This window comes from Phacochoerus africanus, chromosome 4 (assembly GCF_016906955.1).
Source record: "Phacochoerus africanus isolate WHEZ1 chromosome 4, ROS_Pafr_v1, whole genome shotgun sequence".
NCBI classification, from domain to species: Eukaryota; Metazoa; Chordata; class Mammalia; order Artiodactyla; family Suidae; genus Phacochoerus; species Phacochoerus africanus.
The window spans coordinates 78,585,915-78,601,967 of record NC_062547.1 but is presented as its reverse complement, the minus strand read 5'-3'; the positions used below and the strand labels follow the sequence as shown (position 1 = coordinate 78,601,967).

General features: G+C 52.2%; 1 protein-coding gene across 2 annotated transcripts in view; it reads right to left on the bottom strand.

Annotated features, from left to right (window-relative positions):
- RASGEF1C (RasGEF domain family member 1C) overlaps positions 1–16,053 on the bottom strand; it is an 81,080-nt gene that overhangs the window by 29,168 nt on the left and 35,859 nt on the right. The window contains exons 2-5 of one of the 2 annotated variants that reach the window (XM_047777862.1): positions 7,782–7,856; positions 6,268–6,450; positions 5,989–6,111; positions 4,687–4,824 (exon numbers count right to left, since the gene is read on the bottom strand). In XM_047777862.1, the coding sequence (XP_047633818.1) occupies positions 4,687–4,824; positions 5,989–6,111; positions 6,268–6,444 (438 nt within the window). In that variant the 5' untranslated portion in view covers positions 6,445–6,450; positions 7,782–7,856. The remainder of the gene's footprint in view (positions 1–4,686; positions 4,825–5,988; positions 6,112–6,267; positions 6,451–7,781; positions 7,857–16,053) is intronic. The other variant, XM_047777863.1, reaches the window with a different exon arrangement.

The following is a 16,053-nucleotide window of genomic DNA, read 5'->3' as shown; positions in this document are numbered from 1 at the left end:
CCATGCTGGCCTCCACTCCATCCTGCAGCCAGAGTGTGCAAAATGCCGCTCTGACCACTGTGACCCCCCTTCCCTAAAACGCCCCCCTGCTTTTGCAGAGACAAAAGCTCTGAGGCCCAGAGGTTAGCTCTGACCATGCTCAGTGGCCTCCAGGTAGCCCTTGTTCCTCTTTTCTGTGCCCCAGACACAGGCCACTCCCCCATCCCTTTCACCCCTTGTCCCTCCTGCCTGCCCATGACCCGAGCAGGACCTGTGCAGCCTTCCCCCTCCAAGCTCCGTGTCTTTCCTTCACAGCCCACCCCAGTCTCTCACTGGACTCTCAGCTCCACGAGGGCAATACCGGGCCACTCTTTGCTGGTCCCCGGCATGAACAGGAGGGGCCCACACACAGTTGCTGACTGGATAAACCTTGATGTGCTGCTAGTCAGTCAGCCTCTCCAAGGCAGAGTGCGGAGCCCTCCTGAAGCCAAGGGTACAGTGCGTCTGTGGCTACAGTTTGACAGAACCGTGTGCTGAGCCTATTTAAAAAAATATGCAGACAATTTTGCAAGACTTGTTTCTATTGAACCAGTATTTACTCTGAGTAATTGCCATTGACTGTGTGCTAATTCATTTACAATTTTTCCACTGGTGTTAATCTCAAGCTTATCTGTTGGCTCTTTCTCTTCTGTTCCTCTTTTGAATGTGGGGATGATATTTGACCTTCTCCTTGACCTCCTCTCATTTTCTTACTGATATCTCTACCTTGTGGACGCAGGCTGGGAGATCTTGGTGAATCTGGGGCCTCCCGCTGAGGATGCCCAGGAGTTCTCTGTCACTGTCAGGAGCCCACATTTGGAGTGCCAGGGTGCACCCAGTGTGGCTCAGCTCTCCCCCATAATTTGCCCACAAACTGGGAGGATGAGGGCTGGACTGTCTCCTCTGTCGTTCCCACGGAGGGGCCTGCTGTGTACACAGAGCTGGGTGCAAGTGCAGAGGTTGCCGTTCGAAGGTGCCCTGGGTGGTGACAGTGGGTCTCCAGGTGCCTCCAAGTTCTCCTGGACTGAGCATTTGGTGATTAGAACCCATTTCTGGCCAGACTGGTTCAGGCCCTTGTTTTCTAAAATTCCCAAAATTCCCACCTGACACCCACAGGTGATGGCCAAAGGGCTCAGCCCACCGGCACAGGCAGGAGCTCCGTGCCCACTGCCAGCTCCATCTTCAAGTCAGCTTTCCACCACCTACGCCCTGGGGAGGGGGGTCCAGCAGACAGATGGGTGAGTGGGAAAGCAAGGTTGGTCTTCTGTGGCCAGCGCAGTGGGTGTGGCCAGCGCAGTGGATATGGCCAGGGCACTGATGTCCTGCTCTCTCCCTCACCCAGGGCTGTGACCCTCTAGCCTCCCCCAGGATCCCTCAGCCTTGGCATTGGCCACCCTGAGCGGAAACTGCTAAACCTGACCTATTGGGACCCCCCTGCACCAACCCCGCAACAAAGGCAGGGTCTCCTGCCCCACAGAGGGTGGCCTGGAACAGGCATCTCAATGCAGTGGCCGGATGCTGGAAGGCTTCCATGGGAATCCGCAGAACCTACAGTCAAGGAGACTGGCCTTCTCAGCTTCTCTCTAGCCTCTTGAGGTGACAGGGAGCACAGTGAGGCCATGAAGCTTCCAGGAAATGGCGGGGGTGGGGGGAGCAGGAAGAAAGGGAAAAGTGTCGCCAGTCACAGCCACTTTGACGGGAAAGGCTCCCTCTGCCCTGGACTGTCTCCTCCATGTCCCCGAGCAGCATGGTTCTCTTCAGAGCCCTGGGAGGGAGGGGTGCTCATCTTCTCTCTTAGAGAAATTATTTTAAGGCTCAGAGAGCTTAAGTGACCTGCCCAAAGACACACTGCTCTGAAAACACTCGTGCTCATCTCACTGGATTGGGAACGACCCTTGATATCATTTATTCCTATCTCTGTGTAAAAAATCGTTTATAAGATAATTTTGAAATGTTTTTGGAGCAAAGGATAGAATGTCTATGATTTGTTTAAAAATAATTTGGAGGGAGGGGAAAGTTTGGGAGAGGATAAAAGAAAACACGTTTGGCAATTTTTTTTTCTTTTTTTGCATTTTAGGGCTGCATGTGTGGCATATGGAAGCTCCCAGGCTAGGGGCTGAATCGGAGCTGCAGCTGCCGGCCTACGCCAGAGCCACAGCAACTCAGGATCCAAGCCACACCTGCCACCTACACCACAGCTTATAGCAATGCTGGATCCTTAATCCACTGAGTGAGGCCAGGGACTGAACCCGTGTCCTCATGGATATTAGTAAGGTTTGTTACCACTGAGCCGCAATGGGAACTCCACGTTTGGCAAAATGTTGATCATTGTTGAAGCTATGTGATGAGCACACAGGAGTTCATGGTTATGATTACCTATCTTTGTGCATGTTTGCAATGCTCCCTAACAAAATTTCATAAAAGTTAAAAGCAATCCCCATATGCCTGAATTTTGGAAAGAGTTTGTTCATCATCATAGCTCACATTTACCAAGTGCTGAAATATGAGCACACGTGACTTCAGGACACTGCCTGAGAGCTGCATGGTGGGAACAGTTATTATCTCCGTCGACTAATGAAGAAACCCAAATTCAGAGTGGGGCAGCACCTTGCCCAAAGTCCCACCACTGTGGTTTCTGAGCTTGGATCTGGGCTCAGGAAGTCTGACCCAGATCCCATGTTCTGAGTCCGAGGGGCCCTACCTCATCACTTTGGTTCAGGGCTCACCGACTCTTTCCCAGCTGAGACTGTGGTGGGAGGGGAGCAGCCTGCAATCCATCTGCAGCATCCAGGGGAGCGGCCTATGGGACATCCCCTTGGAGCACATGCTTTCTGGGGAACGGCAGCTTGGGGATCACAAAGACATATGGGACACTTCTGGCCTGGGCCTGCGTAGGTGGCATGGGGACTAAGGAATCCCAGTTCCAGTTCAAACCACTCAGCACACCTAACTGGATTCCAAAAGAAGGAATGAGAAATGCTCAAACCAGTTATCTCTACTCTGAAAACCCACACCTACTGAATGACTACTCTTGACAGCCCATTCATATAGGTCTTGGTTGTATCTTATTTTCATCCACTGAGTGGTTAGAAAAGATTTCCCAGCACAGCCCTGAACAGATTCTTGGGGGGTTGGTGAAGAGGCACTGCTTTTCCAGGAAACAAGCCCAGGATTTAGACCTGTCCCACACCACCACGGCCAGAATGGCAGGGTCTTCCTCTGAAATGGCTCTGCCAATGGCAGAGGCAGGCCTGATCAGGGTGGATAATCCATCTTGTCTATGGCTAAGACCCCACACTGTTTGAAGACTTTCTGTGGGGGGAGGGAGATGAAGCAGGAGACTGGGCTTTCATCTCCCTACATACCCCTTATTCCATCCATCCATCCATCCATCCTGTACCCATCTCTTCTCCACCCATCTGTTATTTCCCATCTCCCCTTTTATACAGTCATCCACCCACAGATCCATCAATTCACTTACCTATCCTTCCTCCATTCTAACATTTGCCCTCATCCATCTACCCACCCTTGGATCTATTTATCTATCATCCATCCATCCATTCACCCACATATTCACCTCCTAACTATTCATCTATCCATCCACCATCCATCCATCCACTCACCTTCCCACCCATGTTCCCGTCTACCCATCCACACCCCCACCCACCATCTACCCATTCACCTGCCCTCTAATCCATATATTTATCCATCTCCCTACTCACCTGTCCACCATTTCTACCTTTCTCCCCTACTTCTTTCCATCAATCTTTCCACATCCACTTATCCCATAAATCTCGCTGCCTACCCAGTTGCCCAGACTTCTCTCTCCCCATTCCATCCATCCATCCAAGTAGCCAGCTATGTACCCAGCCAGTCAGTCAGCATCTCCCCTCTCTGCTTCATCCTCCTGATCCATCCAATCATTGAGCCTTCCCCACCCCTGTTCTCTGCTGTATCCCAAGCCAAGTCATAATCGCCAGATGGACCAGGGGATGCAGAAGAGGAGGAGGAGATGACCCTCTTCTCAAGATCTCAGAAAAACTAACTTGCCTGCTATGTAAAGTGACCCCAGGGCAGGGGCTCCCTTTCCAAGCCTCAGTTAGGCTTTGGATTTTATGGCTTGCTGTTGCCTAGCCTGTCTGAGCAGTTTTCCTTTGGCTCTGCCATGTTCAGACCCACTTTGCGGCAGCTCACTAGCTATCAGCTTGCCACATTCAGTCTCCACCCAAGGCAAGTGACATGCACTACCCCTCACTGTTCTCACCTAAGCCTGAGAGGTAGGGGTTCTTGTTCCCCTCTCACCTTTAAGTGCCTTCCCCAGAGCAATGCAGCTGGGAGAGCAGGGCAGAGTGTGGGGTACAGGGGCACCTGATCCCCAGTACCCTGGCTGCCTCCCAAGCCACTGGGAAAGAAGCCTGACCATGCAGCCACAAGAGCCCATGAGTGGGTCTTCCTGCTGTCTGATGCCACTGATGAGAGCAGAGGCCTCACTTCTCTGCCTACTCTGCAGTGCCTGATTCCCTGATGGGGCAGAAAGAGGCTAATTTAGAGCGGCTGCAATATGCTGGCAGGGGAGAGGGGGGCCCTGAGGTGGGCCTAGGAACAGGCTGAGGTCCCTGAGTACGAGGGTGTCGACAAGGTGAAGAGACTCCGGCTTGGTTCGCCCACCTCGTCACAGGGGGCGATGCGGCCCACCACGTCCTTCAGGTGACATATGGTTGACTCCTCCTGGAAATCCCGGGGGAACGTCTCGGTCCACTCGGTCAACAACTGGAGCAGTTTGGGGCCAAACTTCCGGACCCGGGCCTGCAAGGCAAGCCAGGGTCATCTGCATTTGGTGAGGGTTGCTCAGGAGACTGGGGTCACAGCAGCCACCACCTCAGCTGCTCATTGCCCATTTGGGCTGCCGCGGGTAGCGGGGGTGGGGGGCAGCCGTCATGGTGGAGGTGGGGAAGGGGCTTGTGTCTTATCTGCACCAGGGGACAGAGAAAGGACATGGGGATGGGGCCTAACCCCAGGAAAACAGAGGGGGACACACGCATATTTAGGATAAGGGCCATCTTTTGTTTGTAGCTGCCAGTCATCCCATCTCCCTTCCTGTTGTGACAGCGTCCCACTTTGGCTTTGGATTCCCCTCTCCCTCATCACCAGCTGACCCTGCCCCAGGGCACCCAGATCAGTGCTGGCCAATCAGGGAATGGCACACCCCCATCATGCACTGTGATTGGTTCACAAATGGGCAAGCGGCCTAAGCTAAGCCAATGAGCTCTAGACTTTTGTTCTCTTTCTACAGGATTGGGAAGGGTGGACTTGGAGCTTGGAGCCTCGGAGGCCTCCTGTCACTGCACACTAACCTGCCTGAACGAGAGTGAGGCTGGCCCACAAGAAACTGGAACAGAGGGCCTTAGGGAAAAGACCATGTTTTAATGATGTTTGAGCCCTTGGAATCAGTGGTACCTTAAGACTCTGTCGTTACATGAGCCAGTAAAGTCCCTTTGCCTTTGGCCAGTTGAAGTTGGGTTTCTATCACTGGCACACGTGTATAAACAGAGAGTTGTAGCCTGTGGGATCTGGTCAGGGACCAAGAGAAGGATGTGGGGAATGGAGGGAAAGTTGGGCCATCAGAGGACCCATAGAAGAGGGAAGGGTGGAGCAGAGAGCTGGGATGAGGAAGCCCAACAGACACTGTAGGGCAATCTGAGGCCACAGATGGCAGGGCCCTAATCGGGGGATTCTGGGGGCCCAGGTCTGGGTTCAGGGTGAGCTGGAGGGCTCCCCTAGGGCACTGGAAAACAGCGCCAGGGTTAAACGTTCTGACTGTCCCTTCTGGCTCTGGGTCTTAGACAAGTCAGAAACCCCTGTGGGCTCCTTGTCAGGAGAACAGGGCCAGTCACTGCCTCTCCAAGATATTGATGCCTGTCAGGGGACAGCTGTACACTCAGGGGCCCCTTACCCTGCCCCGCCTCTCACCTTGTCCAGCACTGGCTGGTCCAGCTGCTGCTGCTCGATGCACAGGTGGCAGACACGGGCCAGGAGCTCCCGGGGCTCGATGAACAGGCGGGAGCTCAGCAGGAAGGTGAAGATGTAGGCTTTCTAGGGTGACATGGGAGAAAGGCAGGATGTGCTCACAAGGGTGTGGGAGGACGTGCCTCCCAGACCAGACCAGCCCACCCCCCAGGCCCGGCTAGCCCCAGCCCTGCTGTCTTCTCCATGCCTGCTGCCTGTCTCCCCACTGGGTAGATCACCCACCTCAGGGTAGTAGTCAGCCGTGGGCACCAGGTGCTGGATCAGGGTGTCCAGGGAGGCTGAGGATGGAGGTCCATCCAGGAGGGGCTGCCCAGCCTGCTCGCCATCCGTGGGCTCAGTAGGGGGTGGGCCGAGGCTGCCTGGGGTGACCATGTCGGAGGTTCTCAGTGTCCGGGGCATGCCTGCCTGCAACGGCAAGGGGCAGTTGGACCTGCTGGTCCTCCAGGATCCTGGCTGGGTGGGCCCTGCCTCCCATAGACACTTCAATGCCCACCTGAGCCCAGTGATCACTTCCTGGGAAAACTACTAGGGAGGGATCCCCACCTTATATTCACTGTATCCCCCATGACCCATCTCTCCTCCACCTCAGTCCCAGCCATTTAGGACTTTCCAGTATCCACTGCTACCCCCAATGAAGGTTGTTTTTGACCAGGCCTAGACAATGAGCATATTCCCCCACAAGACCTGGTCCAAACTAGAGGGCTTGAATTCAATCCTAGAACTTCCTTTTTTTTTTTTTTTTGGCCATTTCTTGGGCCACTCCCACAGCATATGGAGGTTCCCAGGCTAGGGGTCGAATTGGAGCTGTAGCCGCTGGCCTACACCACAGCTCACGGCAACGCTGGATCCTTAACCCACTGAACAAGGCCAGGGATTGAACCCGCAACCTCATGGTTCCTAGTCAGATTCGTTAACCACCGCGCCACGACAGGAACTCCAATCCTAGAACTTCTGAGGCACTTGAAAACGTTTTCCCCTGGGCTTCTAAGCTGGTGGAATGGCACTCTTGGGGCCATCTTGTCCCCACAAGGCCATCTTGCCCCTCAGTTCAGTGTGTGAGGCCCTGGATCCTGCCATGCCTGAAGCTGCTCTTTTGTCAGTTCCATACATGAGCCTGATTGAGTTTCTCTTGGGTGCAGACAAATGGCTGTCCTTCATAGCCTGGTCTTCCCGGCTCTTTGTGATTAGGACCCACTGACCTGTCCAACTATCCCCTGCCCCGCTGCCCTGCAGGAAGACCCTCCCACTATCTTCAATCCTCCATCCCTCTGGACATGGCTGAAACACCTCCTCCTAGGCACAACCTTCCCTGTTTCCCTGCGGCGACCCCCTCAAGGCTGGGCCTGACTTCTGGTGGGAATCAGCATCCTCTTTGTCAGCACTGTGGAATGCTCGGGGGTGCTGCTGGTGCATGGTGCAGAGAAAGATCTCACCCAGACCCCAAGGTGGGGCCGGAGCCTGCGTGTCTTCTGACCCAGCCCTGAGCCAAGGGCCTGGCCTGCCGCAGGAGCCCGATCCGTGAGCGTGCAGCAGATTGCGCTTCTTCTCCCTGGCTCTGCCACAGACCTCTATAGGCCAGTCTTCCTGAATGAAGACTGAGGCACTCATGGCAACACTGTGACTGTCTAACCCTCCCCCACACAACATTCAAGTCGCCCCCATGGCTTCAACCGTGGCATCCAGCAGGCTCGCCACAGTGGCCTTCCAGGGACCAGGCTCCCCCTCACCCTGCTCACCTCACTCCTGCTGTCCCCCAAGGAAGACCCCGGCTCTGGCCTGTTTCTGACTTCAGCCCCCTGGGTGACCTGGCCCTGAAAGTAGAGACAGAAACACTTGGAGAGTCAAAGCTAATGTTGGATCAGAAGGAGCCCCATGGAAAGCCAGCACGAGGATGTGTGGGTGTGGGAGCTGTGGGGTCTGGGTTATAGTGCGGGGGGCAGGAACAATTGTGGGCAGCAGCCTAGACAGTTCCAGCCCTGGGGACAGCCACAGCTTTATTTTCACCTTCCTGGCAAAGTTGTAAATGTTCAATTTTCAGCTGATGAAACTGTAACGTTTCACAAAACTGCCTCATGTCCATCCCACGGGGAGGCTGCTGTGCACGTGGGCATGCAGGGCTGCCTGTGCCCAGCAGGGAATGGTGGTCAGCTCTGGGGTGGGTGCTGCCTCTGCCCCAAACCCTCATTCCACCAGATAGAACACTCTCGAGGCCAGCAAGGTGTGCTCTCTTCTCCTGGACGCCTGGTACCTTCTTCTTTCTGTAGCCCGCCCCAGATCCCAGTCCAGTTTTCTCAAAGATGAGCCAGAATCGGAGATGGAGGTAATTCTGGAAACTTCTCTGTGGGGCAAGGTGGTCTGTCAGATGATGTGGGAGGGGCCGCAGAAGGGTCTTTCTGGGGAAGCCAGGATGCCACAACTTCAAGACAGAGCACCTCAGGCCTGGCCTGGTACTGGGGGCTGGGTGTGCGGCACTGGACACATGGGGGAGGGGGAGCACCCAGCTCCATTCCAGACTGGCAAGTTTACACTGAAGGTCTGGGGTTGGGTGAAGCTGGGGGCTAGAACCAGTATGACCCACAGGGATGCCCAGAGAATAGAGGGGCAGCTGGTGTTACCCTCCCACCTCTAACCATCCATTTCGTCACCAGCAGGGCCCTGGCCTGGGTCTCAATGGATGGGCTGTCTCACTGTTCCAGTCTCCGGTGTCCTCCCTCTATTGCTGAGGGTCATTTATCGTGCCTGCATGGAGGGGCTGCTGGCCCTGTCTTGGCATTGTAGACAGATGGGAGCTCTCGGAGCTGGAAAGGGCTCGGAGGAGGCAGATAGGAAGCAGGCCAAGGCATGCAGAGAGACTGAGGCTCTGCAGGGTGTGCCTGGGCAAGGAGAGGGGGACAATGACTCCCTGCAGCTGGATGTCCCTTTGAGATAGGGTGGGTGCGGTCAGAGCCATGGTAGTGCCCCTGCCATCCCTCCTGTCCCTCCGCCCCCTCTCAGGTGTGCTGGTGCAAACATCACGCTCCTCCCTTGTGCAGGGGCTCCAGCCTGCTGGGAACTCAGAGATGGGCTATGGGAGTGGGGGTGGGGCCACCCTCTTTTCCCCTGCACACTTTCTCCCATAGTAACTGCTTTTTGTTAGTTTCTTGTCTATTGTTCTAGAACTTCTTTATGCATGGACAAGAAAACACATCTCTTCTTCATTACACAAGAAGTAGCTCATTGCACACTCTCCTACACTCTTCACAGCAGCGCCTTTTGGAAATCTTCCCATGGCAGGACAGAGCATCTTCATGCTATTTTTATTTTTTGCCAAACCCGGGCCACAGAGGTGAAAGCACCAAGTCCTAACCACTAAACCATCAGGGAACTCTCCATGCTTTTCAATTTTTAACCATCCCACAATTTCCACTGTTTGGATGTGCAGGAGTAATTTTTAAAAGCCAGTGATGAAGCAGCCCCAATGTCCATCAACAGATGAATGGATAACAAAATGCGGTGTATACACAAGATGGAATGTTATTCAGCCTTAAAAAGGAAGGACATTCTGACATGTGCTGCAACATGAGTTGAGGACTCTAGGCTGAGTGAAGTAAGCCAGACACAAAGTACCAATACTGTGTGATTCTTTTTAAATGAAGTTCCTAGAGAAGTCAAGTTCATAGAGATAGAAAGTAGATGGCAGTGCCCAGGGAGAAGGGGGAGAGGGGTTATTAACAGAGTTTCAGTTTTGCAAGACGAATATAAGTCTGGAGATGGATGGTGGTAATGGTTTCACAACAATGTGAGTGTACTTAATGCCACTGAACTGTGCACTTAAAAAGGGTTAAGATATAAATTTTATGTTACATGTATTTTACCATAATTTTTTGTCTTTTGTCTTTTTTTTTTTTAGGGCTACACCCACAGCATATGAAGGTTCCCAGGCTAGGGGTCTAATGGGAGCTATAGCCACCAGCCTACGCCACAGCCACAGCAACACCAGATCCTTAACCCACTGAGCGAGGCCAGAGCTCAAACCGGCAACCTCATGGTTCCTAGTTGGATTCATTTCCACTGCACCACGATGGGAACTCCTATTTTACCATAATACTTTTAAAAGCCAGTGATGCTGAGAAAATTGTTTCTTGTCACAATTTCCCTTGAAAATATACATTTTGTCCTTTTAGGGCCACACCTGAGACATATGTAAGTTCCCAAGCTAGGGGCCAAATCAGAGCTGGCCTACACCATAGTCACAGCAACTTGGGATCCAAGCCTCATCTGCAACCTACAACAAAACTCACAGAAATGCTGGTTCTTTAACCTACTGAGCGAGGCCAGAGATTGAACCCACATCCTCATGGATACTAGTCAGATTCCTTACCTCTGAGCCACAATTGGAACTCTTCCCTTGGAAATCTTTGAAATCAACCCAATCTGTGCTTTGAAGCACAGAGCCGGCGTGGTGTACATGAGCAGGGGCTGGGAGTCTGGGGCCAGCACAGATGGGGTCCTGAGCGGGCTGGCAGGCTGTTCTGTTTGTGCTCCATCTAAAGAGCCTATTCCAGTTCTCTTTCTCTGCTTTTCTGGGATCTGGGGTTCCAAGAGTGTGAACAGAACTGTGCTGACTCCAGCAGGTGTCAAAGTGTTGGAGCAGCCCTTTAAATACTCCTGGGCAGGGCTATATACTTAGAATTGGACAAGATTTGGCTTGATGTGCAAAGAGACATCTGGTATTTGTTTGTTTGTTTTCTTTCATCTTTTCAGGGCCACACCCATGGCATATGGAAGTTCCTAGACTAGGGTCAAATTGGAGCTGCAGCTGCTGGCCTACGCCACAGCTACAGCAACAGCAACACAAGATCTGAGCTGAGTCCGCGACCTACACCACAGCTCATGGCAACGCCAGATCCTTAACCCACTAAGCAAGGCCAGGGATTGAACCCACATCCTTATGAATACTAGTCAGGTTTGTTACTGCTGAGCCATGACAGGAACTCTAAAGAGCCTTAGGTTTGCTAGTGTCCTTTCATCTTAATGAAACTGTTAGAAATTTATCCCAAGAAAATAATCTAAAGAGGAAGAGCTGTGGAAAGGAGTTTGGTCCTGTTTTAATTATAAACAGTAAACTAAATCCAGAGTGTCATAGATGATGAACAAAAAGAGAATGGACAGGATCCTGTCACATATTCATTAGTGGAGTTTCTATCGCCAGCGAAATGATAGTTACGAGGACTCAGTGATAACACCAAAACGGTTATAATGTAAGGAAGTGAAATGGCAGGAGAGAAAATTGCACCTATAACATGATACGAACAGCATCAAAACTACAATTGAGGGGCATGCCCCCCTTGCCCTGATGTTGTCATTGTCTTAGTGTCAGCCATTCAAGCAGAAGGTCAAGCTCAATCATCAAGGGAAGCTGCAAGGATGAAAGGCCCCCAGAATACCTGAACGCATCTCAGGGCCGTGGCGGGTGGCAGGATGGGGGCATGCTCACCCTGTGATGAGGTCACCAAGGGGACACAACCAACAGTGGCCCAGCCACGGCTTGAAATACAAATTCCACTTTTTGCCATTTTCAGGTGATGGCCTCCTTGCCCCAGGACAAGCAACATACCACACCTTAAGACAAGCTGGACTGCCTGCCTGACACCCCTCCTAATCCCTGGGGACCCCTGAGCTGCCATCTCCCCCAGGCCTCTCACTGGCCTCAGTCTCCAGCATTCCTTTCTCTCCAGGAGGAGCCTGGCTCGCGTAATGCCGTACCCCAGGGCCTGGCCCCCGGATGCACACACATAGAGCTCAGTTAAGATGGGTAGCATTCAAGTGACTCCGTGATACAAGTAAGAAGCAGTGAAGCCCTAAGTTGAACAGTGCAAACAGGAATGGTGAGAAGTGACCAAGGCTTCAGGCATTCAAGTTTTAGAATCAGTGGGAGGGAGAAGCTGGGGTGAAGCTTGGGCTCCTGGCCTGGAAAGGCTGACTGGGTCAATCTTCCCTGCCTGACCCCATCTCAGCCCTAAGGCCTCCCATCTTACAGATGAAGAAACTAAGGCTCAGCATGGGAAAGGCAGGTGCCCAGTTCACATGCTGAGTAGCTGGTAGAGGTGGGACTTGAGTACAGCAGGTGTGTCTGAGTCCCAAGCCCTGTTCCCGCTCATCAGCCCACCCAGGCACTAATGCTGGCTGGTGTCCCCAAGTTGCAGCATCAAAGGGATTTGGTCAGACTTTTTTTTTTTTTTTTTTTTTTTTAGGGCTGCACCCACGGCATATGGAAGTTCCCAGGCTAGGGGTCGAATCGAAGCCATAGCCACCAACCTACATCACAGCCACAATAATGCCGGATCCTTAACACACTAACTGAGGCCAGGGATCGAACCCAAGCCCTCATGGATACTAGTCAGGTTCGTTAACCACTGAGCCACAGTGGAACTCCTTTGGTCAGACTCTGGAGGTGTGACCAGTAGTTCCCAAAACACCAGGAGGGAAGAAGCACATGTTGGTTGGTCCCTAGGTGGTCAAAATGGCCCCTCCATGGACAGGTAACCCTTCCAGGTATCATCTGTGGCCTATGGGCCCAAGTACACAGAAGACTTCCTCTCCCAGGTGCCATATCTCCTTTCCAGCCCAGACCTGAGCTGCAACCCAAATCCACCCCTTCTGGTACCTCCATCGGCTGGGTCTGCCTCCTTGACACCCATTTCTTCTCCTTCTGGCTCCAAACATGGGAGTTTTGCTTTGGGGAAACCACAACTTCTGATGAATACTGAGTCCTGGTGGGACTGTCCGGGAGGCCCGCCCTGCCCTCACTTGTCACTTGGCCAAGGGGCAGGTACCAGCCCAGGTTGGGACAATCACTGCCCTGGAAGATACACCTGCAGGGGACCTGACCTGAGCAGGCCTGACCCTGGGAGGGAGAGGGGTGGCTTCTGGGTCACAGATGCCCCTCCCCAGGCTAGGAATGTGCTCCTGCCTTGGTTCCCTGCCCTGTCCCCCCACCTCAGGCATATCTACAGCTCCTGCCAGGCCCACATCTGGAGGTTCTGGGGCTCCCATGACAGTTATGGGGGTGTGGGCAGCAAGCCCGCATTGCATGGATCCAGTCCACAGGAAGACTGGCAGATCCAGGGAGAGGACCCCTAGTAAGCTTCCCTGCAGGGGATGCTGGTAGAGTGGCCAGAGCTGTGAGCATGAGAAAACACAGCTCCCCTGGGGTCCCTGAGGGCCAACCACATGCTCAGACCTTCCAGGTTTAAGAGAGGCCACGACTCTTGACATTTCTGTTTTTTATTGTGATTGATTGATTTATTTTTTGCTGTACCCATAGCATGTGGAAGTTCCCCGGGCCAGAGATTGAACATGTGTTATGGCAGTGACCCGGGCCACAGCAGGGGCAATGCTGGATCTTTAGCCCACTGAGTCACCAGGGAACTCCCTAAATTTTGATTTTAGTTTAAAAAAATTTTAAAGCCACAGTGAAGTCCACACTGTGGGACAAAAGCACATTTAGAAACATTTCTGGCTCCTGGATGGCCAGTCTACAAAACCCATTTTGCTGTCACAGCCCCTGGTGCTGGTGACTGTTATCAAAAATCTGCCAAAAATGGAAATCTAAAGAAGCTATGGAATAAAATGAGTGTGGCGTATCTTGGGGACCTGAGAGGTGATGTTCTTTCGAGCATCCTTTCCTGGGTGGGCACTGGGCCAGGTCTGGCTGAGGGGAAAGAGGCAAAGGACACTCCCCTGGGCTGAAAAGGGAGTTCTCTGAGCCCTGAAAAGTGCCTTCACATTCTGAGAATAGGGGGAAGAATCCCTCATCTTCAGCTTATGGAGAGGAGCCCATGAGATTGAGTGCACAAAGCTCTCAGCACAGTGCCCACCTGGGGAAGAAAGGACCACCAAGGTCAGTCACCCCCATGGGCACTTACCACCTGCAAGGGCCCAGAATACATAAGTAGTAATTCCAACTGCCAATGGGGCTCTGTGCCAAAACCCTTGTCAACAGTACTCCTGTGGTTCACCAGGGTTTCCAAGCCGGCTGTGGCTCAATGGCCCTCTATCCTGCTTGTCCAGCGTTGTAGCTGGAGCTTCTGAAACCTGCTATCAAGAGCTGCTGGGGATTATCCTTGCCACTTGACCTTGAAGGATACAGTAAGCCACAACTTCAAATCAGAGCCACTTCTCCCTATGTAGCACAAGTTTACACATTTACATAGTCACATCCCATCATTTCTTCCCCCTCCCCCATTACATCTTTTTCAAAAATTATCAGAAAATATGCTTAACATAATATTTATCATTTTAACCTTTTTTTTTTTTTTGGTCTATTTTAGGTCTGCACCCATGGCATATGGAGGTTCCCAGGCTAGGGGTCGAATTGGAGCTGTAGCCGCCAGCCTACGCCACAGCCACAGACATGCAAGATACAAGCCTCATCTACAACCTATACTAGAGCTCACTGCAATGCTGGATCCTTAACCCACTGAGTGAGGCCAGGGATTGAACCTGTGTCCTCATGGATGCAAGTCAGATTCGTTTCCGCTGAGCCATGTCAGGAACTCCCCATTTTAACCATTTTTAAGTGTGCGCTTTAGTGGCACTGATCATTTACCACCCATCACTGCTACCCATCTCTGGAAATCTTCCACTTTTCCAAATGAAACACCATGTCCATCAAGCAACAGCTCCTCGCTCTCCCCTTCCCCCAGCTCTGGTCACCATCATTCTACTTTCTGTCTCTATGAATGTAACTATTCTAGGTACCTGTATGAGTGGAATCATAGAGTATTTGTCATCTTGGGACTGGCTTATTACACTCAGCCTAAGGTCCTCAAGGTTCATTCATGTTGTAGCACATATCAGAGTTTCCTTCCTTTTTAATGCTGAATAATGTTCCACTGTATATTTATACTACATTTTCATTATTCATTCATCCATCAATGGACATTTGGGTTGTTTCTTACCTTTGTCACACTCTTTTCCACAGTGGCTGTGCATTTTACATTCCTACAAACAATGTAAAAGATTTTCAGTTTCTCCACATCTGTGCCAACACCGGTTCAGTTTTCTTTTTCTTTTCTTTTCTTTCTGCCTTTTTTTTTTTTTTTTTTTTTAAAGGGCTAAACTTGCAGCATATGGAAGTTCCCAGGCTAGGGCTGAATAGGAGCTACCCCACTGTCAGCCACAGGGGCAGGGGATCCAAGCCACGTCTGAGACCTACACCACAGCTCATGGTAAGGCTGTATCCTTAACCCACTGAGTGAGGCCAGAGATTGAACCTGCATCCTCATGGATACTAGTTGGATTCACTTCTGCTGAGCCACAACAGGAACTCTCTCTTTTTCTTTTTTCTTTTTTTTTGTCTTTTTGCTATTTCTTGGGCCGCTCCCGCAGCATGTGGAGGTTCCCAGGCTAGGGGTCTAATCGGAGCTATAGCCACCGGCCAGGGCCACAGCAACGCGGGATCCGAGCCGCGTCTGCAACCTACACCACAGCTCACGGCAACGCCGGATCGTTAACCCACTGAGCAAGGGCAGGGACCGAACCCGCAACCTCATGGTTCCCAGTCGGATTCGTTAACCACTGCGCCACGATGGGAACTCCTTTTTCTTTTCTTCTTTTTTTTGGTCACACCAGCAGCGAATGGAAGTTCCCAGGCTGGAGGTCGAATCAGAGCTGCAGCTGAGGCCTACACCACAGCCATAGCAACACTGGATCTGAGCCACATCTGTGAACCACATTGTAGCTTGTGGCAATGCCATATCCTTAACCCACTGAGTGAGGCCAGGGATAGAACATGCATCCTCATGGACACTGTGTCAGGTTCTTAACCTGTTGGACCACAACAGGAATGCTGATGTTTTTTTTTCCTATTTTAGGGGTGCACTTGAGGCATATGGAGGTTCCCAGGCTAGGGGTCGAATCGGAGCTGTAGCTGCCAGCCTATACCACAGCCACAGCAACACCAGATCCGAGCTGCATCTGCAGCCTACACCACAGCTCATGGCAACATCAGATCCTTAACCCACT